General features: G+C 45.5%; 1 protein-coding gene and 2 long non-coding RNA genes across 3 annotated transcripts in view; 1 reads left to right on the forward strand and 2 right to left on the reverse strand.

Annotated features, from left to right (window-relative positions):
- Positions 1-9,759, forward strand: part of LOC309627965 — a 37,987-nt gene extending 28,228 nt beyond the window's left edge. Inside the window, exons 2-3 of the long non-coding RNA XR_014244069.1 lie at positions 504-617; positions 5,573-9,759. This is a non-coding gene — a long non-coding RNA (uncharacterized lncRNA). The remainder of the gene's footprint in view (positions 1-503; positions 618-5,572) is intronic.
- The window catches only part of LOC309627970, a 749,424-nt gene that overhangs the window by 291,412 nt on the left and 445,567 nt on the right, over positions 1-12,445 (reverse strand). The window lies entirely within an intron of this gene.
- The window catches only part of PARM1 (prostate androgen-regulated mucin-like protein 1), a 105,365-nt gene that overhangs the window by 32,176 nt on the left and 60,744 nt on the right, over positions 1-12,445 (reverse strand). Inside the window, exon 2 of the mRNA XM_082390300.1 lies at positions 4,695-5,399. Coding sequence (XP_082246426.1) covers positions 4,695-5,399 — 705 coding nt within the window. The remainder of the gene's footprint in view (positions 1-4,694; positions 5,400-12,445) is intronic.

A 12,445-nucleotide genomic window follows, 5' to 3' on the forward strand; every position in this document is an offset into this window, starting at 1 on the left:
GTGGGGGCCACTCTTCATTGCGGTGCGCGGGCCTCTCAGGGTCGCGGCCTCTCCCGTTGCGGAGCACAGGCTCCAGACGTCAACTAAACTTTTTAATAACCCCATCATTTGGAGACTACCCTTATCCCATTTTATTGGTGAGAAGACCAAGGCTCAGAGAGATTAAATAGCTTCCCTGGTACTGGCTGATTGCTTCTTTCATACATTTATCCAACAAGTGTTATTTCAAGTCTACCATGTGTCAGGCTCTGTCTCAGGGGTTGGGGATGTAACCTACATCTTCCCGTTTGTGAGCAACGTCCTTGCTTTCGTGGAGCTGACAGTCTAGTGGCAGAAAGCAGACACCTACTCACCAAATAAATGAGATAATGTCAGAAAGTGGTAAGTACTCCAATAAAGATGTTAAAAAAAAAATTAAAAAAAAAAAAAAAGAAAGTGGTAAGTGATTAAAAGGAAAGTAAAGCAGGATAAAGGGATCCATGGTGATGCGATTACTGTTTCAGACAGGGATATGAGGAAAGGCTCCTGAGGAGATGACAGCTGAACAAAGTCCTTCCTGATGAAAAGGAGCGAGCCACTGAAGACCCAGCAGGAAAATGTTTCAGGCAGAGGGAATGGTAAGTGCAAAGGCCCTGGGGCAAGAGGGTCTGTGGTCTGTTCAAGAAGCGGTAAGATTGCAGTGTGTTTGCTGGTGAAAGCGGAAGCAGGTGAGAGCACTGAGGCAGGGCGGGTTCCGAGTGTGCTCAGCACCGCAGGCATGACACAGACTTCAGCTTTTACTCTGATTCAGAAGGGCAAGCAAATGGAGTGTTAGAGCTGAGGAGGGACAGGATCTGTCCTGGGTTTTGAAAAGGGTCTCTCCGGCAAGGGTGTGGTGAGTAGTGAGATCAGTTACAGGGGTATTAAAGTCCCACATGTGAGAGAGGACCGAGGGGTGAGAGGAAATTGGGTCCTGAGGGACCAGATGCAGCGTATATGAGAGATGAAAGAAGTCTAGGATTATCCCACAGTTTCTGAGGGAGGACTGGACGGAGGGGTGAGGAAATCAGTAATTCATCTGATCCGTATGACATCTGAAATGCCTAAGAGCCACCCAAGTGGAGACCATGAGTTAGCTGACAGCTGGGTGTCGACATGTCTTTAGTTCAATGAAACAAAACAGGGATAGAATTTTACATCTCCGGGCTATCAGCATGTGGATGGCATTTTAAGTCACGAGACGTGATGAGGTCATCTCAGGAGTGGGTGTGGGGAGAAGAGGAGAGCGTGCGTGTGGAGAGCTGGGGGAGAGGAAGAAATGTTGGCCCCAGGGTGCTCCAGTGTAGGAAGGGGAGGGGGTGAAGCAAGGCGACAGACACTGAGAAGGAGCAGTGTGACGAACCAAGACAGAGGTGTCCTGGAGGTGAGGTGGAAACAGTGCTTCAAAATGAGGGCAGTGACCATCTGTGTCAAATGCTGCTGCTAGGTCGGGTATGCCAGGACTGAGCATTAACCCTCAGAGCTGGCAATGTGGAGGGTACCAGATACCCCGACCAGAGCAATTTCCGTGCTTGCAACTGCTGGCTGGATTCTGAACCCAGGTATGTGCAGCACACAGGTGCCTGAATCTCCCCTGCCCTGTCTTCTCCTCGGGCCGCAATTCCCTTCATCTCCTACAACTCAGCTCATGTGCTCCCTCTATCATGAAACCTTCCCTAATCCCGCCAGTCAAATCTAACTCCCATAACATTTACCTTGTTTTTGAATTATTTATTGGTGACTATGTCTGGATATTTGTTGAATGGATAAGTCCTTGGATTATAGAAATATGCTATGTGAACTCATACAGAATAAGACAATATGCTCAACAAAAGTGTAGTATGATTACTGCCACTATTAAGGCAGCACAAGAGTCTCCAAACAAAAACATCTGCAGATAGTCACCTGTGGGCACAGTGTCACAGCGTGCTGCCTAGTTTGCTGGGCTGATGGAGGAGCCGTGCGGCAATCCTGGTGCTTAAAGAAGACCCAGTGGTGGTTTAAAGGATTTGGGCTCTGGGCCCAGCTTTACCACTGGGCAGTGTAACCTTGGGTGAGTCACTCTAAACTTCTGGGACGCAATTTCTTCACCCTTGAAATGAATAGATTGTATCACATCTGCTCAAAGATCCTCCCACCCACCTTGGTTCATTCTCAGATCAGAAACTGAGTGGTTAAGAGTTACTTGTGTCCTTTCTTTTTACTTAAACTGTAAAATCTCAGAGGACAGGTCTTACACTTATTAATACTTCTTTGCATCAAGCACCGGGTCCTGGTGGATGCACAGTAAATATTCTTCAATTTAATAGATCAGAAGGGATGAATCCCCTTGGGTCTGTGAAATGTACACTGGCCATGCTCAGTGACCTCCCTCTGACCTGTCACACCTTCCTCTCAAGTCATTCAATCTTTCCTTCATTCATTTACCCTGGAGTTCTTACTGGGGGCCATATTCCCTAGAACTATAAAGTTCTGGTTCATGACCCAGCTCTGTCCCTAATTTTGTGTCTCTTAGCCCTGCTGGCTTTGAGTTGAGGAAATCAAGACACATGGTCTAAAACACAAGCCAGAACAGTGGAACAGGGCTGTCTTGTATAATCCAGCCCATGAAACTGAGGGACTTGGAAAAAGTAGTAGGTTATGCCACATTAGGGAGTCTCTTGCATGCCAAGCTCAGAATTTCTGCTCAGTATAATGATCCACCATGTCTAAGGTATCCTGGAGGGGGCAGAGTGTGGAGGAAGGGAAACCAGTTAGAAAACTGAAGAAGTAGTGCAGGTGGTGGTGAGGTCTGAACTAGGAAAGGGAAGAGATGGGGCCACTGCCTCAAGCCTGTTCTTGGATGGCACCTTTGTTAGGGACAGACCTGAGGACACTGAGTCAACACCCACTCTGCTCCAGGTACCGAGTCCATTCTTGAGATATTCCCTGCATGCTGGCAGCATGGAAAGTATCAGACAGAAAGTGGGGATGTGGCAGAAAGTAAAGACAGAAAGTACACATCTAAACACAGCGTGCTAAGTGCTGGCCGGAGGTACAAACAGGGCGCTAATGGGGACGGGGCTACACAGAGAAAGCTATGTTTGGACTGCGAGGGCCGGATTCCCTCCTTTTGCCTCTCCAGATCCACTCTCCACCTTTCTCCACTTTGCTCTCTGACTTGCCCTTCAGGAGGCTGAACTGTACGCACCACAACGGGCTTCCTTGTCCTTGGCTTCCGGCTGCATATCAGAGTAGGGGGGGAGAGGGAGGGCAGAGTATAGATTCCCTTCACTCCCAGAGGTTAACCTTGAGTTAGCTGTGTCCCTCCCTACTCCTCCCAAGGTGGTCTATTCTACAAGACCCTCCTTCTGGGTTCTGGTTACTATTCTCTCCTCCTAGGCCTGACTCATGACAGCTCTGCAATTATGATCCCCTGTGGTTTTCTTATACACCAGCTGTACCTTTGTAATTCATTCCTTTATCCCAGTTTGATTGTATCTCTCTCTCTTGTTGGGACTCTCACTGATATACACTGGGCCTTTGAAATAAGAATTTGCAATTCTTTGGGACCTTATCCCTTAGTGAACTGTGAGCTCCTCCATGTGGAGTTATGTCTTGTTAATCTGAGCTCTGTTTCTCCCCACCTCCACTGTTTACCAGAGTTTCCATTCATAATGGTTGTTTATCAATTATTTGTTAAAAGATGTTAATTTCTCCTCAGTCACAGCCATTTCTTTGACCCCCAGCTGGTCCTGTGTGGCTCAGTCCCAAATACTGCCCTCTGAGTCCATGGCCCCTGGCGAGACGACTCAGGCGAGGGGCTAAAGCTCCATTTTCCCCTTCACCTGCTGGCTGCTCTCACCTCACTGTTTCTTAATCAAGAGGCCAAATGTTCCTTTTAAGGCCTTTTCCTGCCCAATGCCTGCCCAAAGTGAAGTTTCCAGACTTCACTTCAATGTCAGATGCATGTGACCTCAGAAAAGACCCTAAATCTCTATCATAATTTCCAAGACTGCAAAATCAAGATAAAAATAATACTAACTTTACAGGGTTTCTGGGAGAATAAAAACAAACATGACATTCCATAAAATTTACTGTCTTTCCCATGAAATATATCAGTGACTCTAAAGAATAAGCACATTCTCTCCAGCCCCCCCTACTTTCTTTGACTGTTTCCGTGAGGTAAACATTGCATTAATACATCGAGCAAAATCATAATAACAACTGACATTTCCTGAGTACTTACTCTCTGCCAGGAACTATTCTAAGCACTTTATATGTCATTTCATTTAATCTCCACAAGAGCCATGTATGATACAGCTTTCTTTATCCCTATTTTACAGATGAGGAAAAATAAGGGCACCCTGATGAAGTAATCTGCCCAAGGTCAGGAGCCAGAACTGAAACCCAGGAAGCTCAACCCAAAGACTTTGCTTAACCAGTCTCATTGGTTTACATACATGAAGACATACGTGAAGACAAATTATAAAGATGGGCCACAATTAATGAACTATCATGGGGAAATTATTAAGAGACTAAAAGTAAAGTTTGCACTTGTGGAAATTCTTAGGAATTATAATTCAGCTAGGTGTTGCGCTCCAAAATTCATACTTAATCCATTGTGTTTGGTTAACTGAACGACATTCTTAGCACCTCAGTGTCATCAAGGCCACGTGCTCTAGCCAGAGACTCACCTGAACTTAGCTCATGCTCCACTTCCTGCATGATTACCCCGGGCGAGGCGGTGGTGGTCTCCGTGTCTATCAGCATACAGGTCACTCTGGGGGGCACAGTTGCTTGGGCCGTGGTCTCGGTGGGCACTGGCTCGGCTGGGGCATGTGAAGTGGCTCTGTGGCCAGAGCTGTGGTCCTCCGCTGGGGGCTCTGATGTGGTTAGAGCTCCTGTGGGCTTGGTGCTGGCCTCAGCGGAGTTACGGCTGGTGCTCACAGAGGCAGAGGGAACTTCCTCTGGCGGTGAGGTTGATGGGGGTGAAGGTGATGAGGCTGGCGCTTGAGGGGAGGTGAGTGCGGGAGACTCAACGGGGGACTGTGACCCTGTAGCTGGCACCCTGGCCTCGGGAGTGTCTGAAGTGTGTTCCTCGAGCGTGGGTGTTAAGTGGACCCCACCGCTTGTTGGCGAGGCGTCTGTGTCTGTGCCCTCCCAGTTGGAGGCTGGGCTGGTGGGTTCCTCTTCTCTGGGCTCTGCGGAGTCGTTCTTGGCGGATGGAGATGTCCGGGCCGATGTTGTATCTGGGAGGACCGAGGTGCTGGGTGTTCCACCGGTAGGGGAGGCGGGAGGGCTTTGCGGAGAGCTGGTCCAGAAGGCCGTTGGTGGGCTGCTCTTTGCCGGAAGAGAAACAGGCGAGAGGTCTGATGTAGACGCGCTCTGTAGCCTCAGTCCTGTAGAAGAGCCAGTACAAAGGTGGTTAGTGTGTGAAAACCTGCGCGGCGAGGCCGTTTTACAGTATTTTCACGTCTTTCTCATTTTACATTGTGTGCCTCTGTAATTGTGAAGGTGACTTTAAAAATATTTTCTTCCCACTGTTGCTCTCTCCTCCCTTGGTGACTATCAGGAGCAACCAGCCTGAAGGCTCAGCAGGAGCAATTAGTGGATCAGTCAACACAAGTCCAGCCAATACGCAGCAAGAACTAACCTTGTCTTCTGCTTGCTGAAAGCCATGCCCTTAAAAACCGAGACACTTTGCGAAACTGATTTTATGAGAATTGCTCTGGACAGTCGAGGGAGCTGCTGCACAACGCTTGCGGGGACGCCCAGCCTGTGCGATGCGTGTGGGGAAGGCATGGTTGGTGAGTGCAAAGCCAACCACTCACTGATTGGCTCGTCCCTGTCAGAGGAGCTCATTGATTGGCTGTTCCCTGCCGTAGGCACTCACTGATTGGTTGCTCCCTGTTAGGGTTGTGAGCTCCGCAACCTCGCACAGGGATGCAAGGGTTATGGGCTTGTCCACTGGGGTGAATAAAGCTGTGAGCACATTTCCTGTGGAGGAGTAAAGGGGGAGGTCCCAGACTAAAAGCTGAGAGGAAGAAGGAATCTGAAGTTTGGAAATATTGTCTTAGACTCGCACCTAGTTCTCCCAAATTCTAGCCTGGTGTCTTTACCATCATGTCATTTCGCCAAATATTCTCTTTCATATTTTGTAAAATTTAGAGTTAGTTTCCTTTCTTCATTCCTCCCTGCCTCCATTTACCCATTCAGTTTCATTCATTCATTCATTCATTTATTCATCCATTTATTCATTCAAGTATTTAATAAATGGCTTCTATGTACTAGCACTCTGCTAGACCCTGAGTTTATGATTTCACTTTTTATGTAACACATCTCTTGATTGCCTCTCCACACCCCTTACCATTCCCCAACTAGCTTTTCCTCTAGTCATTTCCATCTCAGTGGATGGCAAGACCTATCAGTTACTCAGTTAAAAACCCAGATACCATCTTTAATGCATCTCTTTCCCTCACTGCCCCTCCTCCATCCAATCCATCAGCAAATCATGATGACTCTACCTTAAAAAGATATCCCAATCCAATCTCTGCTCATCACCTCCCTTATTATCTCAACATCACCTGAGCCACCAGTCACTTGTCTAGACAACTGCCACAGTCTCTTAATTGGTCTTCTAGCTTCCAGATTTCTTCCTTTCAGTCTGCTTTTCACATGGAAGCCAGTATAATATTTTAAAGTGGCAAATCAGATTAACTGACCAAAACCTTCCCAAGGTTGTGCTTAGAACAAAATCCAAAACTACTGCCCTGTGTCATCATCCCATGTTCTCCTCATCATTCTAGTTGATCTCTACTCAAATGTCAGCTCCTCCTCAGAGGAGCCTTCCCCAGACAGTCCTAATGAAAGTCATTCCTACTCCTTCCCCTTGCTTATTTTTTAAAAGATTTTTTATTGTTAAAATATACACAACATTTTAACCATTTTTAAGTGTACAGTTCATTGGCCCTAAGTACATTTTCACTATTGTTCAACCATCACCACCATCCATCTCCAGAACTTTTTCATTTTCCCAAACTGAAATCCTGTACCCATTAAACAATAACTCTCTATTCTTCCCTTTCCCCAACTCCTGGAAACCACTATTCTACTTTCTATCTCTACGAATTTGACTGCTTTAGGTGCCTCATATAAACAGAATCATACAATATTTGTCCTTTTGTTTCTGACTTATTTCACTTATTAGCAAAATACTGTCAAGGTTCATCCATGTTAGAGCACATGCCAGAATTTCCTTCCTTTCTAAGGCAAAATAATATTCCATTGTATATATACACCACATTTTGTTTATCCATTCATCCACTGATGGCCACTTGGGTTTCTTCCACCTTCTGGCTATTGTGAATTATGCTGCTCTGAATATGAGGGCACAAATATCTGTCTGAGACCATGTTTTCAATTGTTTGGGGTCTATATACTCAAAAGTGGAACTGGTGGTTCATATGGTAATTTTATGTTTAATTTTTTGAGGAACTGTCACACCCTTTGCTCATTTTTATTTTTCATAAAATAAATAAAATAAAGTAGTTTCTTCTTGAAACTGCATATTATTTCTTTGCCTATTTTACCTCTCTTCTACCAGAATGTAAGCTCCATGAGGGTACAGGGACCTGGTCTTATTCATTGCTGTTTCCTCCAAGCCTAGAAGAGTGCCTAGGTCATCATAATTGCTCAATAAGTACTTGAGGAAAGGAGGAAGGAAGGGGGGATGGAAGGAAGGAAGAGAGGGAGGGAGGGAGGGAGGAAGGAAGGAGAGAGGAAAGGAGAGAGTAAGGGAGATAAGGAGGGAGGTAAAGAGGGAGGGTGGAAAAATGAATTAACTTAAGAACTTTATTTAAAACAATACCCCAGTATTTCTCTACTCCCTTCTACACATCACTTAGTATGGCCACATCTATCATAGCTGCCTGGGGGCTGGCTGCCTACCTGGTGTTATTTGAAGGCAGGAAACTTGCTTAAAATGTCAACCTCTGTCCTTTCACCACAACATACACTGATGCCTGATGTCTTGTTAGGTCTTCAACTATTTAACTCTCCAAACTCTGAGGAGATTTCCTTTGGGGTAGCATATAGGTAACAGTCAAACATGATCAAGATTCGTAAGGGAAAAAAAAAAATGGGCCAGATTTTAGCACAGAGGAAGGGAGAAAAGAGGAATGCAGAGGGATGTAAGCATGTGGGATAAGATCTGCTCACTTCTTCATTCAGCTGCATGACAGACTCAGTAGCTTATGGAAAATTGTGCTATAGAATTTAACCTGAAAACAGTTTTCTCAATATTTAACTGAATTTAACACGTGGATTGTTATCAAAATGATTGGTTTAATTTTTTTTTTCCAAGAGGAAGTTACATTTTAATCAGTAAGCATCACGACAGAGGGACTTTTGTTAGCTAATTCATGATATCTGTGTATAAAGCGACAGTTTCCATCCATCCATGGGATCCTGAAAAGTTCTCTGTGTACTGACTGTATTTTCCAGTGGCTTATCATTTTAGCGATGTTGCGTGTTCATTTCTGATGGGCTTTCACCTGATCCCTGCTACGCTGATTGGTTTAATTTTATTTAAAGGTGTTGGTCAAGACCGTAAACTACAGGAAAGTTACTCTCCTAGTAAACTGGGGGCAGACGTCCCAAATTAGGCCACATAATAGTCCATGTTTCTGTGGTTGACTTTTGGCAGCTGTGAAGTGTCAACAATTTCAGGATGAATACAGGTCAAGAGGTCTCTGAAATATGGACAAAACAACAGTTGGGACAAATATTATGAAAACATCAAATCTTCATATGTGACCTTAGGACATACTGGCTTTGCATCCTGGTAGCTCCCATGACTCATTAAAGATTCTGAGGCCAAAAAAAAAAAAAAAGGACAATGTTTAACTACAGTTTATAGTATCATATAATAGGTGGGCAGATGGAGGCAGAGAGAGCCTTAGTGTGGCAGCTGAGTCAGAGTCTTTGGAATTCTGGGATGAATGAAGAATGAGTCATATGCAAAGGAGCAAGACTTCATTCATTCATTCAAGCTTTTATTGAGTAACTTCTATGTCCATGGCCTTGCCCTCAAAGAGTTCATTATCTAACAGGACAGAAAGGACACACAACTTTCTGTAATATGATGTGATAAACGCCTTATGGAATTACAAGCAAGTTGCAATGGGAGCCCCAAGGAAAGATGAATAAATATTGTATGGGGACTATGGAATGCAAAAATATACAAAGTCATTTTCAAATGACATTGAGAAAAGTCACAGAAGAGATGACATTTGAGTTGGTTCTGAAAGGATAAGAATACACAAGATGCCATTAAAGTGTATGATATTCAGGGTGACACCTGCATTGTCATTTCCAGTGGAGCTAAAAGCTGTACTATGGAAATCATTATAGTGCTGAAAATGACATGCTGCAAGAATTAGTTTTGTGGCTGGAGACATCCATTTTCTTGTTTAATTCTGACTCGTATACTTTTATAACTCCTACCCTTCCTGCTTCCAAAGAGGACTGAGTTGGTTGTTCCCGTGGCTACCTATTTAGTACTTATTTAAAGTACTTTGCAGTCTAGTTCAGATAATTCCGACTCCTAACACACAGCAATGCATAGAAATTGTGGGACAACGCTGGTCATCTTCACTTGAACAAGACATTAAAAGCCTCTGCTTTGCCTGTTTGATGATACATTCCATATTGCTCTGAGTACATAAGGGTTGGTCTTCATGAAGATATCCAAGGCTCAGGCGCCATGAAGATATCCAAGGCTCAGGCGCCATGACTTTCATCATGAAGATATCCAAGGCTCAGGCACCATGACTATCCTAGAGAATGCTTGCTGTCCTAGTTGGCTCAGGCTGCCAGAACAAAATACCATAGACTAGGTGGCTTTAACAATAGAAATTTGCTTCTCACAGTTTGAAGACTGAGAAGTCCGATCAAGGTGTGGGCCAATTCAGGTTCTTGTGAGAGCTCTCTGTTCCTGGCTTGTAAGTGGCAACCTTCTAGCTGTGACCTCACATGGCCTTTCCTTGGTATGTGCTTGGGGGAGGGGGTGGTGAAGAAAGCCCTCTGGTGTCTCTTCTAATAAGAACACTAATCTCATGATGTGGGTCCCGCCCTCATCTAACCCTAATTACTTCCCAAAAGCTCCATCTCCAAATGACATCCCATTGGCTTCAACATTGAGAATCACTGAGAGAGTCTGAGGAAATATCATTTCTGCTTTATCATAGGTAGGACCCGTGTTTCCACAGGACTACCAAATTGATTAAGTCAAACAGCTAAGGATGTATTCCAGGATTTCAAAAAATTTTTTAGAGCTAGAGAGGGTCTAAGTGATGCATGATTACAGCCCCTCATTTGATAAATGAGGGAACAGACACAGGGAGGGGAAGTGATGTAATTGACCTTACACATCTAAGAGAAGAAGTTGGGCAGTGTTGCCTGGAAAGAATCATGTAGAGACAGGGTCAGAATTAGAATTCCCCACCGGCACACTGTGCCCAGACTCAAAAAGGCCGGTAGAATGTACTTTAGCAACCACCATTATAGAATAAGCAAGGAGGAGCCCATGTGAGACTGCGCAGCTAAAGAAGTTAAAATAATGTACCAACAGGGCTTCCCTGGTGGCGCAGTGGTTGAGAATCCGCCTGCCAATGCAGGGGACACGGGTTCGAGCCCTGGTCTGGGAAGATCCCACATGCCGCGGAGCAACTAGGCCCGTGAGCCACAACTACTGAGCCTGCGCGTCTGGAGCCTGTGCTCCGCGACAAGAGAGGCCGCGATAGTGAGAGGCCCGCGCACTGCGATGAAGAGCGGCCCCCGCTCGCCGCAACTAGAGAAAGCCCTCACACAGAAACGAAGACACAGCCCAAAAAATAAATAAATAAATAAATAATAATTAAAAGAAAAAAAAATAATGTACTAACAAGGACCTACTGTATAGCACAGGGAACTATACTCAACATTTTGTAATAACCTATAAGGGAAATGCATCTGAAAAAGAACAGGTAGATGTATACCTGAATCACTTAGCTGTACACCTGAAACTAACACAATATTGTAAATCAACTATACTTCAAAAAAGTCATTAAAAGTAAAAATAAACAAAACCAACCCCCCCCCCCAAATAATGTAGTGCCCCATACACCTTCCCACCCAAAGTAGAGCTACTTTCTGAAGAAAAGAATTAGTTCTAATATTTCCTTGAGAAAATGGCAGAGTAAATAGAATAAAGAAATTGAACCCATTAACCTCTAAATTAGAGGTGACTTTACTAGACATGGTGTCCCTGCCCAGGCAGTGACAGGCTCACATGCCTGAAATGGAGTGACTCAAAGAAGGAAATCTCTCAGACTTGGCCCAAATGACAGATCTAGGGGTATAAGGGCCAACTTAACCTGAAATTCCTCCTTGTAAATTTACAAATGGATGTCTTTCCTGAAGTTTGGTCAAATGAAAGCTTTTATGTTGCAAGAACAGCTGACAGATTGTTGCTCAGAAGAAAAGCAGATTCTTAGGTGGATAGAAAACTATTTGTTTCCATGTGTGTTATCCTTTGATATGTGAAAAAAACCAGGTCTGGCTTGAGCCGGGGTTTCTTGCCTTGCTAGGAAGAGAGATTTGGGGGCTGATGGCTGGGACAGGTAGGCAAGTTCTCCCAGTGCTGAGGGGAGTTACAGGATATTCCAGGGTGGAGAGTCTGCGTTCTGTGCATGTGCTCTTGCCTCCTGCCCAACTGGGTGTCAGGAAGGTAGGTCTGCAACGTTGGCAGCCGGTGGACGAGTGCCCTGAACTGTCACTTCTCCCTGGGTTTTGTGAGCAGCAAACTGGGCCAGTGCCAGAGTCCCAGATGGCCTGATTACCTGTGTCGCTCACCTGTTCTCTCCCCCCAACCCCCCCCACAGCATGTCCTCTCCTGCCCTTGGCTTGTCAAGTGCCTGAGAAAACATGTGACAAAGCTTTGGCAAATTTGGTGAAATTCGATCAAAACACAGTCAAGCGCTCTCCTGGGCGGCCAAGTCAGCCCGAGTGGTGCCTTGGCCTGCGGTCTCGGGGGATCATGCCAGGCCTGCCTCGGAGAGGCCCGACAGCTGCTGAAGGTCTGCTCGCTAAGGAACTGCTAACCGGCAAGGCCAACTGGACCGTGTCACTCCCCTTTGAGGGTGGAGGGGAGGAAAGGAAGCCTGCACAGAGGATAAACCTTCACATCCCCACTGAGGCCTAGAAGGCTCTCTGTGATCCAAGCCCAGCGTTGCCTCTTCAGTCTTGTTCCCCACCAGATCCCAGAACAAACCAGCTTTTTATTGTACTCAAGTCCTTCTGCCTAAACAGCTCTCCCTCTTATGCCTGCCTGAGTTACTCCTATCCACCCTTCCAGTGTTAGCGTAAGGGCCTTTGCTGATTCTTTTGCTAAATCCAGCCCCCTCCT

The sequence above is a fragment of the Balaenoptera borealis genome (genome assembly GCF_965194805.1).
Source record: "Balaenoptera borealis genome assembly, chromosome: 4".
Taxonomy (NCBI): Eukaryota; Metazoa; Chordata; class Mammalia; order Artiodactyla; family Balaenopteridae; genus Balaenoptera; species Balaenoptera borealis.